Source organism: Cupressus sempervirens, chromosome 5 (genome assembly GCF_028749045.1).
Source record: "Cupressus sempervirens isolate cs-2001-9-10 chromosome 5, ASM2874904v1, whole genome shotgun sequence".
Lineage (NCBI taxonomy): Eukaryota > Viridiplantae > Streptophyta > Pinopsida > Cupressales > Cupressaceae > Cupressus > Cupressus sempervirens.
Genome location: NC_143122.1, coordinates 796773062 through 796792411, shown reverse-complemented (window position 1 = coordinate 796792411; position 19350 = coordinate 796773062). Strand labels below are relative to the sequence as shown.

Sequence of the window (19350 nt, the reverse complement as noted above, 5' to 3'; positions counted from 1 at the left end):
GGATATACAAATATCATCATTGAAGGCGACTCCCAAATTGTTCTTAACGCTATCAGGAAGAGCTCGATGCCAAATTAGGTCCTTGTTATCATTTTTGCCCCCCCCCCCCCCCCCCCCCCCCCCAAAAAAAAAAAAAAAAAAATTGAATTTAAATACTTACCCCACCCAACGGCTACTTCCCACTATTTTATTATTTTAACGCCATGGAAATATCGAAAAAATAAAACATTTAAAACCTATGGTATTTCCTAAGTTTATTTATGCTTACCCGCAACTTCCACGCCATCAGATCTTGCCTAGATCCACGGTGGCATTTCTAGATCGAAGTGTCTGAAGACCTCTAACAAAGCCACTACTAATAGGGTGAATTAAATCCTCTAACAAGGTCACACCTAATAGTGTGTTTTTAACCTTTAATAGGGTTGGCTCCTAACATGGCTTACTTTAGAAGTGTGAAAAATGGTAACTAGTTGCAATTGGTGGTTTTCCCAAATTGGGTTTCCACGTTAAATCTTGGTGTCTCTTTTGTTCATGTTATTTTCTTTATGTTTTTTCAACTAAGATTATTTATGGTTAATCACGTTAAAAAACTTAAGATGCAACTATTTAGTGTTAACTGAGTTACAATAAAATACTTAGTGTTAATTGAGTGACAATAATTACTTAGTGCTAACCAAGTGATCTTGTGTTAACTGAGTTTCAACAGTATATTTAGTTTCAACAAGGTTTTGGTTTTCTATTGTGTTGCCATCTTAAGGAACTTGGATTTTGTTTTGCAGTAATTGATTCACCCCTCCCCTCTCAGTTACTCTTCTTACATTTCCAAGAAGTACAACTTCATGAATATGCATTGCATCTTATATATTTCCATGATAACAAATTTGGCCAACATCCATGATTTAGATATTTTCTTTTGAACCTTATGATGAGTCATCTAGCCAATCGCTTGCATCCATTTTCATTAAATGAAAAGTTGAAGACAATATACCAACCACTTTTGAAGAAATATACTCCCATTTAACTCACCTCCCAGATAATCAACTAGCAGAAGATGTCATACATAAAATACAATATTTTACTATTGTCATTTAAGGTCTTCCTTAAAAGTTGCTACTATGTACATTTTATAATTATACAATTCCGTATGTTCATAAAATTTCACTTTATATGATTTCTTGTATTATATAGATCTTTAGTTCTACTTCCAAATAAAAAACCTATCAGTGTGCACCTTGCACCTTTTTTTGGTGCAAGTGTTAGTTATTATAACTCTATAAAATAGAGAAGCAAAGATAGAAGTAGGGATGGAGGAAACAAAGAACGAGGGATGAAAACAAGCAAGGAAGTATTCTTTAACTCAAATACATTTATTTGGCTTTCCTTCATTCTTTCACAACTCTTTAAATGTTTTCAGAGTTGGGGTCTTTGGGTCTTTGTTTTCGATTCGTATGCATAATTTATTTGAAGTAGATAAGATCAACCAATGAGTGCTAAGTGTTCCATTTATTCTCATGAGAGATGGATTCATGTTGAATCACTACTCATGAAACATGGGTCATCGAGTTTGACTCAAAAATCACACAGTTAAATCTTGATATTCACATCACAATTTGACTAGCTGTGGAAATCATCTCCTACTTATCAAGATCAACCAAACTGATGTTTTTTTTATTAAGATTAGAAATGAAAAGGAATATGATAATTTCTTAGCACTACAATCCTTTGATCCTTTACACTATTTGATCTAGTGAACATCATTAAAATCTTTCATTTCATTTCATCATTCTTTCAAATATATAAAATAAGAATATTCTAATTTTAATTTTGTATTAAACAAAATATACTTCATAGAAAAATAAAGTCAAACATAATTAGCCGATAGGCTTTTCCTATGAGGTTGCTTGCAACCAAAATTTGACTCACGCTGGAAAATGACTACTGGTAAATGGTTTTTGACTCATGCATAAATGGTTTCAAGCTATGTAATCTTAATTGGGTTGATTGATTAAAAGTAGATTTTTTTTAACCATAATATGTCATCATGATTGTTATCGTGTTCAATCCAAATTCTAATGCCTGTAGAATGATTTGAATAAAGAGTTAGTCTTAACTAAATCTTTCATCATTTACATTAAAACTTGTTATTGTGTTTAATTCAAATTCTAGTGCCCCTAGAATGGTTTGAAGAAAGATTTAGTTTTAACTAAATCTTTCATCATTTATGTTTAAACTTGAATTCAGAGATTATGGTCGATCTCTGATAAGATTTCACTTGACCTTCTTTTTTTTGTGTACCTATTTATTAATTTAAAAGGAGAGTTGACAGGTTTGGTTGACACTATTACTAGAAATTTTCACATACTCGATTTGAGAAACACCATTTATCAATATTATTTAAATTGTAAAAACTATTAATAATTAATTAGTTATATATATTTAGATTGTAATTATATTAAAGCAAATTTTTTCTAATTAATTATTATGTGTAATTGATTTCTTTTTATTTCATCCTTCAAAACATATTTAATGTTTTGTACTTATCCAAATTTAAGAGAATTTATTTTATTACTATACTAAAAATTTATAATCATGAAATAAATATATATTTATATTTTTAAAATTATATATTTACTTATTCAGAAGAAATCATAGATATATTCTTAAATTGAAACTTTTATAATATACAATATAAACATAATAATATAATGAAAACATTACAATTCAAATATTATAGTACAAATAAATTAATAATAAATAAATTGTACTAACTACGTAGATATTTATTTACTTAACTTGCTAAATGCCTTTGAATTGATTAGCAAGATAGATTCATTCTTTTAATACTTCTTACTACTATTACAAATATGTAACAATGTTACTTGGCTTTTATGCATTGCGTCTTGAATTATTTTTAAAAAATGAAAAATTTATTGGTTAGATTTTATGGTTAGCTAATATTCTAGAATATTAAGGACTAAACATACTCTAGAAAATTAATTCTAAACTAGGAAAATATTGGACTCACAGAATTTGAAATCAAGATTAATCAAATTTATAGATAACAAAAAAACAATTATTAAAATTCTACAATGTCAATCATATGTATATAACCTCTATTCTATTTTAAATCTTACCTTTACTTTTATACCTCTTCAATTTTTCGTTTCTTTAAAAAACCAATCGGCCTGCTCCTTCACCTCTTTCTCTCTCTGTGCAAGTGCTAGTTATATTTAACATTGCTAATATAAAAATGCAGTGTTCCATTGACACATTGCGGAGAGTTGGCTGAATATAGCTTCCGTTTTTAGGGTGAATCTTTCTTCAAGCTTAAACAGTGTTTGGCACATGCTGTGCGGTGCGTGGAGATTTACTTAAAGCTGAGATTGGGAGATTGGGTGAATGTACGGACGTTTGCCGAGTCTTAAACATTACCATACATTCACATCTGATTGACTTGCTATTCAGGTATTCAAGCGCTGTCTCAAAACTCTTTTTCTAAAGCTTACATATGTTTCTGTTATCTTTTGCATGCGTATATATGACACCCTGTAGATTGTGATTATGTTCCTTCAGACATCATAGTGTCTATATGATACCGAATGATTTCAGGCATATGTAGAAGTGATATGTAACATTTTACTCCTAATTAAGCTCAGGTAAACGATACCTTAATTTCCTCTGGAGCCCACTTTTTGTTTCAGGCACAGAACGGGCCACAAATATTGAATTGAAAAAGCATATGACGGCTTAAAGCAGGAATCCTCCCACCATAAGATATAAATCAGATATAAATCCCTCAGACAAATACCTATTGGAACAAACAGACAGTGCGAACATAGCTTTTGCAGAGTAAATTTATAGTTGGATGACCAGCTTGTTGGTGGTGTTACACGACTTGCCAATACCTAAAGCCTCACCAAGGAACAAAAAGATTGCTTAATATTGTAGGTTATTGAAGATTGGAGGGAGATAAAACATCTTTATAACTCTACGTACAGGGAAACCTGTTTGAGAGAATTGGAATGGGTGTTTTCTCATTAATATTTTGTGATTAGGGTTTAGTTTGGCCTTCTGAATGATGTACATATCCGAGTTGTTTGCGACGGTTATTTTCTTGATTGAGCTTGCTTAGATTTGGTGGAGGTTAGTGCACTCGAAACATGGGGGACTATTACACAAGGGAAAAATGTTTTGGTGGTTGGAAGTCCATCGTTAACCCTTGACTGGGAGTATCTTAGCAACTTTAAAAAATTGATAAATATTGGTTTCTTTCTCCTTAGAAGTAGTCATTTTCAAATTTATCTGAGGAATATTAACTAATTCTATGAAACAAGCATTTAAGAGGATTTTTTTTGCACATATACCTTTGAGATGTGAGAAAGTGAAATTTTCTACAGCCACAAATAACTTAATAAGTGAGACTTGTTTTGGCTTCCATTCTCAAAATGATGCAGTGAAATTTCCTCATGATATAATTTGACAGAACTAAATGATGAGTCTTGGTGGCCTACTTAGCGGGATGCTTGTTTTGTCTTGCTCTTATTATTGTTCTTAGTCAAGAAGAACTCTTAGGATGTAAACAAATTGCTTAGGCACCACACTGAATGAGTTCCTTGAAGATTTAATGGATCCAAGCCGTTAAACCTTTCTTGGACGTATCTGCAAGGCACTTAATGATGCTGATCTCTAACCTATATTGGGAACAACCTGCTGACTGGATTTACACTAGCCTCTCCCTGAATACACTTCTGTTCTCTCTCTTCAGACTACCCTATTAGTAAATTAGTAATAAACTATATGTGAATTAAGAAGACCATGCTATCTTGGTTATTATTCCAGTCTATGAGCATGCTGAGATATCATAGGTTGCTTAGACACCAACCTCAATGGTTTTCCTCAAGGTGTTACAGATCCAAGCCCTTAAGCCTCTCTTGGACATGTTTGCAAGGCACTCGGAGTCGCTGATCCTTACCCTGTCTTGGGAATGACCAATTGGCTGTGTTTACACATGCCTCTTCCTTATTGCATTTTTGCTCCTCTTCCCAACTTAAAATAATAACTAGTCTTGAGTATGTGAGTTTAATACTGTTCATACCAGTCTCAGAGATGCATAAGCTGGGTCTTATGATCTGAGTGTCTTCTGTCAAGTTCGCTGTCATATATCTATGCATATATCCTTTTATACGAAGAGGAATTCCTTTGCTGGTTAATTTGACATGCACTTTCTATATATTACTTTCCCTCCTAACGTAACTTGCAAGTAGGTGACCTGTCTTTTATCCTCACCTTTGATTTTCCCCTTCCCAGTTTGACTTGGATAAATGTTGGTGACTGTAAATATTAATTCTGATGTGTTCAACCTCTTTTATTACTGATTGGAGGATTCTTTTCCTACCTTTCTATGTTTTTCTGTATATGTTGGTATCGCTAAACTTTGATTGTCTTTTCGATGATATAGGATTGTGTATACAAATCCCACTCCTTAAACGTTTATTCCTGTATTTGGCACTGACAGTATTTTATCCCTGATGTTTTATTTTATAATCCACACTGATTCCCTGCTCCATGTATGATATGTATTTGCTGATAGAATGTTAGTACCTGACTGTATTATATATGTTTATGACTGATTGGATATTCAAATGTTGATTGTATTTTTAGTGTTGAATGGGCCTAAAAATTGTTACCTACTAAAATCTCATCAACTCCCAATCTTTCACATACAATTAGGATGCTTCTCAGTTTTGTGATATGCAGAAAGCAGTCCACTCTATATGACCAAAATATAAGATTCTATACATTCTTCTCTAGGAGAAGTCTAAGGTGAAAGATCTTGTTCCACCCTTTGCGTGTAGCTATGGTGGATCAAGCCTCTAAGAGTAGGCATGGTGGATGTCATGTAAGAAATTCCATAATGTAGCACTTTTATTTATTCATCCTCTAGGAGTAGCCATGGTGAATGTCATACTGAATTTGACAATATTATGTTGAGAAAATCTGTGATGAGATTTTGATATTGCCACTCTTTAGTTGTAGCTCCTTTGTGCTTGTTAGGATAAGACACACCATGTCATGTGAATGATCACTCTCTTGCTAAGGAGTGTTAAAAGATGAGTTAGCTGCAATAGAGCTCTTTCATACTCAATAATATGCAGCAAACTTCTATGATATATGCTGGTGAATTTGGGTTATATTGGTTTTGACTCTCTTCGCATGTCTATCCTTTCCTTGACTAATGTATCTTGGAAATTTCTTCTTTGCTAAGAGGGAGTGTTGAAGTATGCAACTTCAGAAGAAATTTTTGTATGTGCTGATTGTAAACACCTAAATCTGATTACGCAATTAAGCTTATTTAGTTATTTCCTAAGGCATTTTTTTAAAGATCGGTAAAAGGCTGAGGCCATAAAGATTTCAAAAAATAAAAGTAATAGTCTCTGTTCAAACAGGCACTAGTAGGATAAGAACGGAGAAGAAAATCTTCAGTCTAGTGCGGGACATAAGTCCTATACATGGATACAAAGATAAATGGGGCATACCTCAGTTTTCAAACAATAGTGAATGGGGCATTTCCCCATTAATGATACATAATAAGAATAGGAGAAGAGCTCCTTTCCAGGGAACATTCCAAATATGAAAAGTATCCATGTTACCTAACATTTCCATAGCCTTACTAAAAGAGATTCCTAGTGTAACCTGCAAATCTTGATCAAGAACCCAGTTAGCTTGTTCCAAAAATATAAATCAATGAACCTTAGTTGGGATATTATAAATGATCCTTCTCTAATGAGATCAATAAACACTCGGCTATAACATACATAATCATTGAGAATACTTCACTACATGCCAAACATGTATTAAATTAAGAGCAATGACAAAGGTATCTAGAAGGAAAATGAGAAAAAATGATCCTCCAACGATAAATATAATATTAGTGTCTATCAATAAGTAAGTGGAAAGAGAATATGTGCATATATAAATAAGAACGTAAATACTATTAACGATAATAATATATATAAATAAAAATTTCAATATATATATATGTGTGTGTGTGTGTGTGTGTACACATATAAGATCAAATATATATTCACATCCATATATATATATATATATATATAAAGAGAAAGCATCCTCGATATGAGGAAATAAACGAAAGCAAAGAACAAGACAAGGAAATAGACAAGTTAGTTTGTAATATGCAGAAGAATCGGGAAATTACATTTCTATATAAATATAAAAATATCTAATAAACCATGCTGAAACAAAAATTAGAACACCAGAGATCTTTTCTAACACATGTCAAACCACCATGTGAGTGAGTGAGGGATAAAAATCTAAACAAGCCAGAGTCCTAATAAGCTGGGATAAATAAAATGAACAAAGCAGCGTATCTTAAGGAGTAAAATTAAAACCTACACCACTGCGGGAGTTTGGAATCTCTGTCAATTTCTTATAAAACATTTACTCCTAGCTTAACCGGGAGGGTAGAAACCAGGCTCTGATGTAACAGAGACACATCAATGACAGTTCCAGCTGGAGATGCTAACTATAGGATAAATTGCTCATTGCAGCTCACATTAAGCTTTTAAGATACATCCCTCGTATCAGAAGATAAACTGTGGTGCACATAACGAAAAAATACAGGTTGAACTGAGGATGGAGCATAAGGACTCAAAATAGATTCCAGTCTTAATTCCTAAATCAGTAACATCTTTTTACCATCCTAACTTCAGGGGAAATAGGTCAAATATAGAAAGAGAGCCTTATTCTGAATGTTTGCCCTGTTTGAGGCAATCCATACCTTATGAAGAAAATGCCTAAAACATCTCAATATTTATCGTACGAACCAGAGACAATACCCATCAATTAAAATGATCCCATACCAAGTAGGGTGAGAAAAAGGCCCTCCTAATCTGGCCTACATGCTTCAAAATGTGAGTCAAAAACTAAAAATACCAAGCCAGGGGCACATTATAAAAGCATTGAAACTGTAAAGAATGGGAAGATGCCATTTATGAAAAGCGAATTCTGAAGCCATAAGCCATCGTGTAATACCACTCACAGATAAACTTCGTACATTACGAATAATATTTCAAATGAGATCTTGAAAACATATTATGATATTCAACTCAGATTCATTTTGAAAATTTAAACCAGAGAAAGATGTCATACGCGTATGTCATAAAAGTCATTTTAATATTAGATTCAGATATTTACATTTTCTTCACCTTTATGAGGGATACCCTTAAGATCAGAAGGGACCGAAGTCCAGTATATGGTTGAGCACCACACCTTTAACTATGAACTATTTATACTGATATTATACCCGTAATCTTTGAATTTGACATAACTATAATTATAATGTCATACATATAGTTACAAAAACATGGTCAAAAAACTCTCCTTTATAGAGCTTGACCCATTACAGAAGACCCTCATTACACAGATACCAATCCATGCCTTTCCATTCCGCATAGAAGCAAGTGTTCATCACAACTAAAAGGAACATTCAGTTTCTCTTAATTTCCTCCTTCCTTTCAGGGAACTTCTTAAGATTCTTGTTATCCAGAATTGGGTAAACCCTCAGTGGGTGATCAAATATCCCGTACTCGCTCTGCTTCAGAATGCAGAGATAATCATCTATGTTCTCCAAAACTGCCTCAGCTTCCTTAATAATAGGCCCCTATAACACAGCTCTACAAAAGTCTGTAATTGCAGCCTTATCCCTATCTACGTGGAGGATCGTTGCTATGAACATAACAACAATATCAGAATTATGCTACTGCCTATCCATCAAATTGGAAAATTCTTCCCCAACCACTATTAGGATGGCCCTATGAATCAAGTTGTAACTATCCCTCACCGTCTTGTTGATTAAAAGTTTAGTTATAATTATGCCCCTTATCCTAATTTTAGCCAATACCCATCCTAAATTTAGCGTAAAGGGGGAAAAAGGAGACTAAGGTCCTATAAGTATGCCCCTCATTCTAATTTTAGCCAATACCCATCCTGTTCCCTTCTAACCCTTAATTAGCCAAGTGATCAACCATGCTATTACCCTCTGTGAAAATGTGATTAGCCAGAAAATGTCTAAAGTTGTGTAGGAAAAAATTGATTGGTGCAAAAGATTGTCCAGTTTCCAATTGAGAGTGGAACCTTTCCTGATGGCATTAATAACTAAGGAGGAATCTGGTTTTATTTCTAAGTTCTCAGTCATAAGCCTGTTACATTCTTTCAAACCTTCCAAAAGTACTTGGAATTCCACAACATTATTAGTTATGACCCTAATCAGTTTTGCAATGGAAGAAATCCTAGTTCCTTCTCAATTGTGAATACAACATCCTATACCGTCGGGCCTGGGTTATCTCTAGAGGCCCCATCAAAATTGAGTTTAAACCATCCTACCCATGGAGTCTTCCACACACTTCTTTCTGTCCTCTATTTTTGCAGATTTGACTTTTTCTTTTAAATTGGGTAATATAAAGCCTTCCCATTTTTTTCACATTCTATCATCCCAAGGGGTGAATTGATATGAACCATTTTGAATCCTTAGGAGTCTATTTACTATTTCAACAATCCCTAGCTCTAGTTTGATCAAGAATTGAGATAACTCCATTGATTTTTCTTTGGAAATTCATCATTTCTTTCTTTCTAGATCTTCCATATAAGGAGAGAAGGGGAAGAAAACCAAACGCATCCATAAGAATCCTTAAGTTGTGGCTTGGGCCATCTTAGGAAGAGGTCCACCAGGTTGTTAGGAAGGGCGGAATGCCAACCCAACTTATTCATAAGCGAGTTCTAACAATGATTGGAGAACTCACAATTAAGAATGATATGATCAATTGTCTTCGAGTCCTTTTTGCACATAATGCATCTAGATGGTCCATGATAGGCCATCTTGCCAAAATTCTCCACAGTTAGAATTTTATGGTGAAAGGCTAGCTAAGAGAACATTCCTACTTTAGGGAGACAGCATTTAGTTAGAATTTTATGGTGAAAGGCTAGCTAAGAGAACATTCCTACTTTAGGGAGACAACATTTCCCTCAATATGGATCCAAGGGGATGTTGAATCTAGGAAATTCATTGGATCTATATAGAATCTCATACCCGAACTTTGTGGAATATATACCTGATGGGGACCCATTCCAGATCATCTTGTCCTGTCTTTGATTAAGAACTACCCTTCTAGAGTCTAGAATTTCTCTAACTCTATTTATGAAATTCTCTAAGTATGTCAAAATTCTAATCTAATTTCCAAATGAAGTCAAGCGGGTTAGGCTCAGAAATAATCAAATAAGCTGCTACATACATACCTATCCTATCTTTCAAGATCTAAATAGGCCTTTTATCCTAAAAATAGTTAGAAAGGATCGGGTATCCTTCCCATGAATCATCCAAAAAGAGAGCATGTTCACCCATCCTTAGGCTCCATGTCAGCTTTTAAATAATCAAGGGCCTACACTTTTTCATAAAGTTCCAAAGGGAGGAACCATTGGGAGGGGCAACATGCCTAAAAATACTAAAAGGATTCCTCCCATCAAGGTACTTATGTCTTAGTTTCAGATTGGGTTCCATAATCATCTTCCAAACCAACTTAGCTTCTAATGCCTTATTCCATTCTTCTAATCTCTTGATTCTAGCACCCCCGTCTTCCTTAGATTTGCGTAGCTTATCCCAAGAAAATACAACCACTTTTCTCTTGTCATCAGACCCTTTATAAAAGAAGGTTCTAAACTGTTTACTGAGCTGGATCAAGGGGTCACCATGAAGATCTAGACAAGCCATCTTAAAAATCGGGATGGTCATCAAGACTGATTTAAGCATAGTAGCTTGACCTGCTAAGGATAGCCACTTATACTTCCATGAAGTAATCTTCTTGATAGTCCCCTCCCAAACACTCCCTTGCCTAGAAATAGAGGTAAGGGGACGCCTAGATATTTATTCAGAAATTGTTATCTAGTAAACCCCAAGACATCTAGGATTTCCTGTTCTAGGGGGAATGGGGCAATTAAGAAGATGACTACCGTTGTCTCTTTATTTATTAATTGGCCCAAAACCTAAGCATACTTTACTAAAATACTATCGAAACTCCTTGCTTCCTCAACTGAAGCCTCTCCATACAACATTGTATCTTTAACAAACTGTTGGTAAGTGGTAGGTTCAATATGCGAAGTAATCCTAATGCCTTTAATACTTTCTTTGATTCTTGAATGATTCAGGATCTACCCAAAGCTCCTGCCATAATGATGAAGAGAAATGACGACAGGGATCCCCTTGACAAAGATCCCAAGAGATATCAAAGAAACCTTTTGGTGTTCCATTGACTAGAATTGAGATTTTGGGGGTCAAAATACATTGAAAAACTAGGTTAATCCATTGCTTAGCGAAACCAAAAGCCTTGAAACATTTACATAAAAAAGACCAGCTAACTTTATCATAAGATTTTTTAATATTTAATTTTATAAGAAAAGATTTTTCTTTATCATAATGGACAAAGTGAATAGTTTCTTTGACTATAATAACCCCGTTTAAATGGATCTTACCGGGACAAAACCAGTCTGTTCTTTTGAGATAATAAATGGAAGGACATATTTGAGCTTATTAACAAGGACTTTTGTCAAGAGTTTGCAGATAGTGTTGTAGAGATCTATGGGTCTATAATCATCTAAAGAGAATGCATTTTGTTTTTTTAGGAATTATAGCTAAAAACATATGGTTTAATTCTCTTAGCAGTCTGCCAGAGTTCCTAATGTTCTCCAAAACTTCCACAATTTCATGACCTAAGAAGTGCCAGTATTTCTGATAAAAGAGGGCAGGAAACCAGTCTGGGCCTAGTGCTTTTTTAGGATTTAATTGGTTGAGAGCGCTTGGCACCTCATCTTTAGAGATTTTCTTGAGTAATTCCTTATTTTGTTCATGGGATGCAGGAAACCAGTCCGGGCCTAGTTCAGCATGGACATGTTCATTCTTTCACATGTTTATGCAAGTGGAAGTTTTTCCAAGAGTTTAAAACTAGCAATCAGTGTATTTTACATTCTAAAAAAATATCCATTAGTCTTGCATTGTTCAAGCTATTATAGGAGGTGCTATCATAGATTTGCAAGGGGGAAATTTTGTTGGCCATACTGAACAGATTTAACATTCAAATGAATAAAATCTTGAAGCTTATGGTCCTTGATACATGTTAGAGGATTATAGTAACACCATTATAATTTATGCATTTGAAGAATGGGATGTTTTGCAAGTTAGATCTAGAAAATATGTGAGAGAGCTTCCTATAATAAAGCACGATGTGTAGTCTCCCGCCAACCCATGCAGTAGTGGAGGACGTGTTGTGCTAGCATCACCGGTCATGTTGAAAAGTTTATCCAATAGAATGCAGTTTATAAGTGTTGCTATCTAGCTCATGTGCAGAAACTTAGGCCGTGTTATCTAGCTTATTAAACTCATTTGAAGATGCTCCTTTATTTGAAGATGGTGATCCATTTAGTGACTAAAAGAATACATCCTCAATGTAACCAAACTATTTTTAGCACATATGTTCTTGCCCCATACTTTTCCAAAAGTACAGTAATGTAATTCAATTAGGGAGAACATTGACATGCAGAAAATTGCTCTCGAACCTTAGATATTTGTCATCATCTTGTGTTTTTATTTTTCTGTTACAACTCCCTGTTCTTTCTTGTCTTCATCTGAAAGGTAACTTATGAAGCTTGTGACATTCACAAAGTTTATATCTGCTCCACTTATTTGCATCAATTGATGTACTATAGCGTTCTGATTCCTTATATCAATTATTGCTGTGTCAATGTCACTTTACTACTACTCATCACTGATGTCTGAATTCACTGGTACACCATGACAAATGCAATGCTATAGATATCGAGTACACTTATAAACACCATTCTAGAATGGCTTTTCAAGTTTAATTAATATCAATTACATGTGGAATACGAAGGAAAATCTGGATAAACAAATTTTTAAATTTAAGTTTGAATGAAAAGAATCAACTAACACTACATTTGATTCTTTGAATGACTATGATAGTTCTGCTGGGTTCTGGGCAAAAGTTAAAACCCTTCAATACTTTGAAGTTTGGACATTGATGCGAATCTCCCGTCAACTATCCTAGCCATTCTATTTGAGAATTTCTAATGACTGCCTCAGCTCAATACACTACCCAAGAACAATACAGGATAGCTAAGTTGCTAGGAAGCTAGGACAACATATTATTTAATGTTGCTAATTCATGGAAAAATTGCCTTGGAAATGAATGGGTCTTCAACTATACCACAGAAGAACTTTCTCTACACAATCTATTACCATTCAAAATACCAATATTCTGTAAACATTATCACTTCTTCCCATTCCACAATATCTCTATAAGCCTACAGCCACCATATAATTATTGCTTTAACGAACAAATGTTTCTTAAAGTTGTGGTATATGGCTGGTACATGCAGATGCACTCAATGTTCTTTTGAAGTAAACGATCTTTGATCCAGATATAGCTTGGGGCCCACTGCAAAAAGCGAATGAGGATGATAGTTTTATCTTTAGAAAAATGATTTCACTTGGGGCTGACTGATACTTGTTCATGTAACACCACTACGACCATTAATAGAAGACTTATAATTAGAACAATAACAGTAATGACTTGTTGAAGATGCTGATAGAACAACTGGTATGGTTGGAAACATAACTAAATATTTTGGGTTGCTAAGAACAGATGTTGCAAAGAAAGGAAACTCAAAGCACAGCAAGGAAAATAGGGCAATCTCTATTTTATTATTAGTTACAACAGCTTACTAAACTAGATTCACATTACGTTTATCCAAATGTTTTCAAGGTCTCCAGAGTATGAAGAGACAGCAGGAAGAATTGACGAGGCTGAAGACAGTTTTATTTGCTTTAAAATGGGTCGAACAGTAGCATATCGATAATGATTTTTTTTTTAAGCTGTATGCATCGAATAACATTGACAATGTTTTGTTTTCTTAAGTATTCTAGGTAGCCATTATCAAATAAAGTTTTGGCTTTGAAAGAAACACACTATAAAATTTATATTCGCCTCATTTTTCAATTAAGTTTTCAAAATATAATTTTTTATTTCATATCGAAAAGTGTTTTGAGGGTCTTTATGTTATTTAGTTGGATATGGTGAATGGTACTTTTGTAGTAAGTGTAGATTTTTTAATCAATGTTCAGTTTTGACTAGTTATTTGAAAGTGCATCTAAATATCTTTTGTAATTTTATACAATTTTATTTCTGTAGAAGATGCAGCGTTCAGAATTAATTTATTAAATGTTTCTTAAAAAGTTTACATCTAGTATTTAAAAATAAAAATAAAAATCTGTTCATTAATTACACTATTAAAATTTGTAAAAAAATTTATACAAAATATCATTTAAAGTTGTAGACCGTTGATCCTTTCTCGTCTGATATTTTGCATATGTAAGTGCAAACAATTTTATGGAAGACATATTTTGCAGATGGCATTGTTGATCAATAGCGATGGTGAAACAGATCTTGAACAAGGACTGGTTGAACAAGGTGTTGAAGCCTTAGAAATTGAGGGCAGAAAACGAGAACCAGTTATAGCGGAACACAGTAATGCTGTTTTACAGATAGAACATTTTTCCTGCTGCATGGTAATCGTATCAATCATCTTCGTATTCAGTGTGATGTGGGCTTTGACAGATTCTAAGAAAGCAAGGGCACCCATTGCTTTTATGGTATTACGAGTGGCTACCTTTTTTTCAATACTAATTGGAATAGTCATTCGATATGGGCCGACCATCCATGCAAGGAGACATGGGCCAGCACTTCCTATAAAAAGAATTATGTTAATCGGAAATGTACTTCTGTCTGTTTCTGAAGGACTTTTCATGGCAAGTGTCTTTGCGGCATTTTATTTGTTGGTGCCATTTCAATTAAGATGGCGTGCAATTAGTGTGGGTTTAGGATTATTGGTTATGCAGGGAGTATTTCTAGCTATTTTGCATGCAGTGTTGGAATTGCGTGCTGGTTTTAAGGGATTGACAGCATTGACATGTATTGCATTGATTTTCCGTTTGAGTGGGCTATTTGTGGTCCTTATCTTCTCAGATATATCGTAACAAATTATGTGGAAAAGCCCAAACCCCATTTTGTAATTCTAAACAATTACATATAAGTGAATAATTTGAGGAATGTTTCGTTTGTACTTTGAAGTAGAGGGGGAACTACAGACGGTTTTTTTAATCTTTAAATTTTTATTATAAGAATTTTAATTATCATGCTATTCTTTTTTATTTATAAATTTTATTTATTAAATATCAGAAAAATATCAGCAATCATTGTAAACTAAAAATATATTTTAGTTTCTACTTAAATAAAAGTGATTTGCTGCATAGATTTGCATACCTAGATTCACATATTAGTATAATGGATTGAGAACTTTCTTCTATATAAATACAAATCCAGCATCACATAATATCTTAACGAAAAATCATCAAATATATCTTTGCTACTTTGTTGTTTGAATAAATTTATTTTCAGGTATTTAATTAAAAAATAGGATCTCTTTTTAAAATTTGGATAGTAATAATTATGTAGTGGAGTTCATGATTACATATTTAGAACAAGACATAGTTGTGTTCGTGATTTTGTTTTATTATTTTACTTGAACAATTTTGATATGTTTTAGCGATGTCAAAATATGACTTTCATAATACTCTGATCTAAAAAGATTAAGATTACTACTTAATCAAAACCTTTACTTTCCATTATATAATAAAATAAAAATTTATTACTGGTGAGAAATTAAAAATCTTAAAGGAAATATGAGATATTAAAAAATTGGTGACTTTGGGTTGTGCAAATTAAAATATAAGTATTGTCCTAGATGGATTCATGAACATGTAGCTTAAAGAAAATTTAAATACCAAATATTATATGATTAAAGCTTAAATAAACTCAAAATAATTCTTTTAATTAAATAGAAATATAATGTCGAAAACTCAATTAAAAGTCTAATGGCTTGGGTAGCTCAAATTATAAAACAAGTATTACTCTAGATGGATTCATGAACTCGTAGCTTCGAGTGAATGCCAAAAATTATAAGGATGCTTGAAGCTTATAAATGCATAAAAGAATGCATGCTTAAATGTTTCTTTTATAAGCCCAACGTTATTAGAATACTCACAACATAAATATAATATGGTATTGTATTTTTATAGGGGTTCAGCCTAACTTAGGATGTTAATCTCTTTTGATCATTAAATCTTACCAAATGGAAATATACGTAAATATAATATGGTATTGTATTTTTATAGGGGTTCAGCTTATTTAGGATATACTCAAGCATGAGAAAAACCAAAAACATAAAACACCCACTTCCAAAAATACATCTCCCATAGAAGATATAAGAGTTTCTTGGTGCCAATCTTATTTTGTTTAGATTGCAAGAATTGGATAGAGAAGTCCATTGCTAACAGTCTTCTTTTAAACTACAAGAATATGGTCTAGCACCTCTTATAAATTGCATCCTATTGGATAAACTTTTCAACATGATTGGTGATGCTAGCCCAATACACCCGTCACTATTGCATGGGTTGGTGGGAGACTAGTCCTCATGCTTTATCATAGGAAGCTCTCCAAGATATTTCTAGATCTAACTTGCGAAAAATCCCATTCGTCAAATGCATAAATTATCACGATGTTACTAGCATCCTTTAATAAGCATACCTGTCTATCCCAAGATAGGGTAGGGATCAACAACCCCGAGTGCCTTGCGTGCATATCCCAACAAAGGATAAAGGGTCCAGATCTATAAACTTTAAGAGAGCCCATTGTAGTTGGTATTTAGGCAACTTGGATAACACCTACTACTTCTGTTTTTGTGCTGGAATAATATTAAGGTTGGATATGAGTGTTAATAAATATACAAATAAATTAATCTCATTACATAAATGAATAGTTCCTTTAGTTTCAATTGTTTGATATCCCTTACCATGGAATATAAATAACAAATCTATGTTAATTAGGTAATGTAATGCCCCGCCAAGGGATCCAAAAGAATTAACCTAAAGTTTCACTAAGTTTGCTAAACATTTTTTTTTTTTAAAGTAAGAAAGTATAACATACACATCAAACACATAGTAGCGGAAGCAATAACATGTAATCATCAACAAACATACATTGCAAGTTACATTTCTTAAAGATCCCAAGACGTTGAGTCACGTTTAAATTTAATTAATTCTAAGTCTAACAAATATCACATAAATATGAAAGAATAATCAGAAGTCCCATGTCCATATTATACATTTGTTCCGAATGCCTCTTGGCAAATTAATTCGGAATGCTCAATCATCCACTGTACAAGTCACAGGGTATGAAAGGCTTAAAAGAATATACATATGTAAAGATCAAGATACAACATCCTCAAATCCATGATACAAAGTAAAGTAAAATATATGAAACTATTCACCATACATGATACATCCATAATGATAAAACATCTATCATAAAATCTAACCATCCATCATAATAATCCAAGAACATAGTGAAGGTAAATGCCAATCACAAAATCTCCAGCCACGGTGACCACGGAACGGATCTCAATGGTAAGAGTAAAAGCACTACCACCCGACCACGTGGAACCTAAATGGTCCACTCCCACCGCGTTGAGGAGATAGTCTCAAGTCCCAAATAGGATAACAAAACCTATAATCATAAATACTCTCTAAGTCCAGGAAATCCTATAAGTATGCTAACTCAAGGGTTCCTAAAAAGATCGACATCTAAATCCCAGAGGTACCACAAGACACGTAGGAAACCTAATATGCAAGCGGGAAAGTGTCATCGCAAAAGTCACGTAGAAGTTACCCGAGCAATCCCTTAGGAATCCCGGGTCCCTACTGATCCCTGCGGCCACTAGTATCCTCTTGTACTGACGAGGCATACTATGGAATGCAAGGTCGTAACCAAGCGTTCTCTCTACCCCATCCTAGTCTGTACTAGCACTCAAGGCATGAGAGAGAACATACAATTATCTTATTAGGTTCATTTTCCCTCATTTAGTGTAAATGTTTTCACTTATTAAAACAACTTACAATGGGTTACTCTAGGCAGCCTCTTAGGGCCCCGATCCCCATTGCAAGCCACTTCTCGACTCTACACATAGATAACCTACCCTAGGCTCATGAAATCATAAATCAAAGAATCATAATAAAACCACCTCAGTCCTATACAAGCAACTGAAAAGACATCATAAAAGATAAGCCACAAAACTACATCAGTTCTTCATGAGCAACAGATAAGCACCAAATAATAATCATATGACCACGACAGTTCTCTATCAGCAACTGAAGGCATCAATGATAAATCACAAAATTCAATGGTTTTCCAATGAGCAACCAGAAAGTATCCCAATAGTAAATTACAATACTGATCGAAGACTCCAAAATGGTCAAGTCAAAACATGACATCATCAAGAACATAACAAACACTTCAGTCCTCTCAAGTGACCGAAAAGCAATCCAAGTATAACTGATCGAGACTCAAAAATGGTTATCAAATATAACTGATCGAGACTCGAAAATGGTTAAGTTAGGTATCTCAAATACATACACCTCAGCTTCACATAAGAAAACTGGAAAGCAATAACAAATAGTAAATACAATCATGTCATAGAGCACTTCATCACATTACCATGGTCAGGTTAAGAAAGATCGAAACCAAATCATCATGACATCACATTCACAACCCCAAGCCTCTGGTAACAACCTAAACTGGTCAACGCTAAACTAACCCCATAACACTCAAAGCACAAAGAAAACATCAAAGTCTCAGAGATTGGATTTGAAAGTATATTATTGAGTTAAGGTAAGGTTTATGTTTCAGTTTTCAGTTGAACGTAAGTTTTAAACAGATAGAATCCATAGTTCACCTTTACAAATTATCTCGTTCCTATCTCCAAATGAAACACCTAATTACCCCTAATTGATTTTAAGACAAAGTCCTAAAATAATCTAAGGTAATAATTAAATTTTTTTTTAATAATACTAATTGATTATAATAATCTACGCTTCCATTACAATCGGTGTTATAGTATTAAGCTTGCTTAAACAAATTTTCTATTTAATTAATCTTAATTAAGTCAAACTTTAGATAAGATTAATTAGTGATACATAAAAAATCATATTATATTTATTAATAATTTATTTATTTATAAAATTATTAATAAATAATAATAAAATTTCAATATAATTTAAAATTTAATAAATTTTAAATTAAATAATAATAATATTAAATAAAATAATTTTATTTAAAACGTTTTACAAAAAAATCGATTTATAAAAGTAAATCG

At 33.4% G+C, this 19350-nt stretch overlaps 1 protein-coding gene across 4 annotated transcripts in view; it reads left to right on the top strand.

The window, feature by feature from the left end:
• The first annotated feature begins 3150 nt into the window (after positions 1-3150).
• LOC149558334 (uncharacterized) overlaps positions 3151-19350 on the top strand; it is a 77745-nt gene continuing 61545 nt past the window's right edge. The window contains exons 1-2 of one of the 4 annotated variants that reach the window (XM_089832593.1): positions 3151-3465; positions 14492-15277. In XM_089832593.1, coding sequence (XP_089688719.1) covers positions 14492-15118 — 627 coding nt within the window. In that variant the 5' untranslated portion in view covers positions 3151-3465 and the 3' untranslated portion in view covers positions 15119-15277. Of the gene's footprint in view, positions 3466-14458; positions 15278-19350 lie in introns of those variants that run through there. The other 3 variants (XM_089832595.1, XM_089832594.1, XM_089832596.1) reach the window with 3 other exon arrangements.